The following is a 4654-nucleotide window of genomic DNA, read 5'->3' as shown; positions in this document are numbered from 1 at the left end:
CGATGAATGGGTGAATTGGTGGATGGTGTTATTTCCTCTTTTTTTTTTTTAGTTTCATGTAATGTATGATTGCAACAGGCACGTTCAGTCGAAAATTGTCCTCTCATTTCTATCTCCATTTTGTTCATCAAATACAATTGCCTTAAAGGTGTCACGAGGATGTGAAACAAAACAATGACCAAATTACATTTTATCATCGATTCGTTGGAAGAAGAAAAACTCATTCGATAGTGTTATTAAATCAGACAAAATATAACGCCTTCGAAATTCTATTGGAGAGGAAACTGCTTCGTATTTCTATCTGAATCTATGCCGCTGAATTTGTAAATATTATCTCGTTTGTTCATTGCGCGTCACGCGAAACGTTTCTGTAAGAAACCGAAAAGAATGGAAAAACCGAATTGATACCGTTCCATGCTCCTTTGTCCTCGGCGACATGTTTATCGCGAATCTCTCATTAACTTTCCTGTAATGTTAAATCTTCAGTTTTCTTGCCGGATTGTCGTTCTTTCGACGGAATGGAATAATAGAAACGATTGATCAACGATTGTCATCGATCATCTTCGCGCAGCGTGCCTGACGGTGTGGGTGAACCTTAATACTGTTAATAGATATACGTATCTAATGTTATTAATTATTAACAATCTGATTTGTAATTATAACTTGGCCACGGAATTCTCGAAGCTCGCCGCGTACCAGTCGTGCCCGGCGAAGCCCTTTTTACAGCCTTACGTGAATATCTTTTTTACAATCGCGAGCAAACGAAGCCTTTTAAGACGCGATCGAGACGCGATTTCTTCGCGAGACTATTCGAATCGTCGCCACGACTTGCGCGGTCTGCGAGCCTCAAGCGTTACGTGTCCGAACGGACCCTACTAATAAACGCCATAGTGGTCTGAGAAGTAATTGGCTCGAATAAATTAAATTTACTTTAACAATCTCAGTTGTTAAAGTTTACTCGAACAGTCTGAGATGTTGTTCCCGATCTCCTTCCTAACCGATAGTCTTGCGAATCTCTATTCGAATTTAGAATCCTCTATCGCGAACAGAGGAATTAACCCTTTGCACTCGAGAAGTGACTTGACTTAATTTCATACAGTGAAACTATAAAATTTAATATTTAACACATTGAACGCCGGCTAAATTTCAGCTACTAGAAACGGGAGTGTCGGTGATTGTATTAATATATTTTTAAACATCAATCAAACCGAAATTTGTAACTTGCGGAAAAGAATAAGGAATTCGATTTTGTCATTCTAGTTTGGATTTGTTTTATACATATCTAAAATGTCACATTATTAACGACTAGCAATAATGCGTTAATATTATACTTTGTATGTTGCAGTGTTTCCTAACGTGGCCGTCGCCCCATATATTTCACAATATTTACACACGTAGACAAAATAGCAAAAATATTATAAAAATATTATAAAATAATACTAAAAGTTACATATATGTTACATAGAGGTATATAAGAATTTTAGAAAAGCTTGAGTAGAACATGCCACAAAAAGGTTGGGAAACACTGGTATAATGCTTCAATTTGATAAATATTGAAATAAAATATGTGTGATTACTCGTTGAGTTAGTTTCACAAAATATCGTCTTTATCTCATCAGAAAATGTTAAAATATTTCTAGTGAAAAATTTCCAAGTGTAGAGTTAACATTTTTTGATGAGGCGAAAACGATATTCTTTGAAACTAACTCGAAGGGAAATCACAAATACATTGAGGAACAAAGCTATTTTATTTCAATATTTCACGTATCGAGACATTATACAAAGTTCAATATTAAATATCAGATTTTATAGTTTTACTCAAATCATGTGGTGATTGAGAGTCACCTCTCGAGTGCAAAGGGTTAATCATTTGAGGTATCACTTGTTTCTTTATTGAAGTTAATTTTTAAATAGGTGACGAGCAAATCGATTTAGAAATGAAAATTCTGCAAGAAACTGAAATAATTTGATTATAAATATTCATTGAAAGCTCGCGCGATTTCTTTGTTATATTTTTACATTGAAGTATTCGAATGTCAAAATAGAATTTATGGAAAGTATTTCTTGAAATAGAAACTTGTTCTCTTTAAAAAAGCTTCTGTTCTTTTATTATATAAGTCTAGTTTCGTATTGCCATCTGGTGGTCGTTGCGTAAAACTAATACAAACTTAACATTCATGTGATAATGGTGTTGATAAAAAAGGACATGTAATAATTAATGAAGGAGTATATCGAATATACTTCTGATTACAATTTCATTGTAAAAATTGACATTTCAAAATTTATTATTTTGAATTGCGATGTACATTTTGTTCGGAGAATGTTATTATTTTTCTGTAGGATGTGCTACATGTCGAACCCAAAGAAACGTTGCGTGTACGTAATTCGTAAACAGCGATTTTATTAAATATTCCGTAAGTATATAAAACACTTACATAGTGTAATTTCTGTGAAAAAGCGAAGTATGCACATAAATAATTTACATAACAAAAACAGTATTTAACTTTAAAAAAATGGTGTTTTCAAACACAGAATTTCATGTCTCTCGTTTAAGTGTCTTTCTTGTATAAGTCTATTAATTTTCCCAATTTTTTATGCGTAATTCAGGCTCGAGAATACTCCAATTCGGTGAATGCTTTTCATTAGATAACCAATTAAAGTCGTCGATACAATTCCAATTATTCATTTTCGGGTCGAGACCCGCTAGATTAAAATGATTCGTTTGATCCTCGTAGGACCAATTATAAGGTGCTACTCGTATATTTGTACAATCCTCTATAATCGATCTACTCGTAACATGCAAATAAATAGTACAATCTGTCGAAGAGTGTAATCGTAGTTGTTGACACGCAAAAGCGAATACACATTCACTACAATCGTGGGCGAATACAGACGATGGTACTGGCCCAACTAATACGGTACATTGTTTTAAATTTACCATATGCAAAGTACTAGGTGTGCCATAGATTCGTACCGTACAACGAACTAGGTCAGAAAGAAGTATATCATTTTTATTCACATTCTCAGCATCCAGAACTATTTGTTCGTCAACTTTTCCCAATAACATACACGCACTATCGCCATACTTGCTTGATAATTTGTGATTTTGCTTTGAAGAACCATTCACAATTCCTTCAGAGATTTTTAAATCCTTTAAACCATCTGTCATATCATGTGTCTTATCAGAGGTCTTCTTTATAACCCGCCTATTCTTGAAACCAAATTTCTTTTTAGGTAGCAACTTCAGTTCCAAGTCAGAGGCTTCGCTTTCTAATAATTGTAAATTCTCTTGTGCTCTTCTAATATCGTACACTTTTAAAAACATTTTTGATTGTGTTAAATAGTTTTTTAGTGTCTGAATTTCTTTGTTCACTTTATCAAATATTCCAGGAAGAGCTGCTGTGGGAGCACTGGATGCATCATCTAACATCTCTTTGATTTTCTTGCATGACGAATAAAAAGTGTCTTTAAAATAACTACTTTGTTCTGATTCAACAGCTAAAGATTGCCGTTCCTCTCTCCGCCTTTCGATGATACTTTTCCTTTCTCTATCCCTTTTGGTAATACGATCTGGTAAACTTCCTTCTATGAGGCCAGGAGTATCCATGTCGTTGTCTGAATGCTATTTTGCAATGGAAATTGTTTTGTTTATATTGCTTAAGTTGAAACACTGGTTATTTTCCAACAACATAGATTTACGTTCAAATATAATCTGTTTTAACACATTATAGAGCTGACCTTTTATACTTGCAGATTTTGAGTGCAAAAACTAAAAAAATATAAGAACATACATCAGCAAGACCATCGTGGTACAATACAAGTATAGAGACCGCTTTAAATATGTGCAATATAAGTAATATCTATGTGAAAGTACATACCTGTTGTATATGTTCTTCACTGGAACAACGAACTTTTAAAAAACAATATTTTAAATCACCAGTTATTATTAAAAAAGCTGAATGTTTCATGAACTCCATGAAGATCTAATGCTCATTTTTTTGTTGTTCCCATACAGAGATATCATTTGATCTTAACGTATAGTCCCCAGACAATTTTTCACAAGTTTTATAATATATTTCTAATATAAATGGAAAGTTCTGGTGCATATAATACCTGCAATCTAATAATGGTGTCTATAAACGTCAGAATGTACTAGAAAAGAGTTACAAAAATCTTATTTAACATAAGTGATATGAGCTTCTGACAGTTCAAATACAACCACAATAAATATGAAAAAATTCAAATTATACTTATTCATTGTATTCTCATGTTTTCCATCAGACTAATTAATGCTTACGATTATATAGTATCGTTGACGTATAAGTAATGATATTAGCACGAGCCGCGGGGTACAAATAACCTAAAAACATAAAGGAATCGCCAAAGATGATATGCGACTTACTTTGAGACCTATTCATACAGCGCCAGGCTGAATACGATGCACCCAGCAATAAGAATTCTAAGAAGAGAATTCTCCACAGGCTACGTGTGACAACTTGTTTAGATTTTGGGTACTTGTAAAGCATACTACTTAATAACAAGATTTCCTAAAATGGAAATCATCAATACCGTAAAGAATGATGTGCCTCTCGAGACATCGAGATCAAGTGCGATGGGTAGGGATAGTGCAATCTTACCCGGCTCAATCACGCTA

The 4654-nt window shown here is 33.7% G+C and overlaps 1 protein-coding gene across 4 annotated transcripts; it reads right to left on the bottom strand.

Moving 5' to 3' along the window:
- Positions 1–6: 6 nt before the first annotated feature.
- On the bottom strand, positions 7–4654 carry TBCC (Tubulin-binding cofactor C). 4 transcript variants are annotated; one of them, XM_031982820.2, is made up of 4 exons: positions 4403–4652; positions 3879–4120; positions 3739–3769; positions 7–3622 (listed from the first exon to the last, which is right to left on the bottom strand). In XM_031982820.2, the coding sequence occupies exon 4, from the start codon at positions 3605–3607 to the stop codon at positions 2576–2578; it is 1032 nt and encodes a 343-aa protein (XP_031838680.1). In that variant the 5' UTR covers positions 3608–3622; positions 3739–3769; positions 3879–4120; positions 4403–4652; the 3' UTR covers positions 7–2575. The 4 variants fall into 4 exon arrangements, with proteins under 4 accessions (XP_031838680.1, XP_031838678.1, XP_031838677.1 ...); XM_031982818.2 differs by lacking the exon at positions 3739–3769 and having other exon boundaries at positions 4298–4654; XM_031982817.2 differs by lacking the exon at positions 3739–3769.

This window comes from Nomia melanderi, chromosome 10 (genome assembly GCF_051020985.1).
Source record: "Nomia melanderi isolate GNS246 chromosome 10, iyNomMela1, whole genome shotgun sequence".
Lineage (NCBI taxonomy): Eukaryota > Metazoa > Arthropoda > Insecta > Hymenoptera > Halictidae > Nomia > Nomia melanderi.
This window is presented reverse-complemented; position numbering and strand designations above follow the sequence as displayed.

Excerpts from the sequence above, each read along its gene's own strand:
- TBCC (XM_031982818.2), bottom strand. The coding sequence starts at position 3,977 with ATGGAGTTCATGAAACATTCAGCTTTTTTAATAATAACTGGTGATTTA. Across the intron at positions 3,623-3,878 it reads GTGAAGAACATATACAACAG|CATTCAGACAACGACATGGA; the intron begins GTATGTACTTTC and ends ATTGCAAAATAG.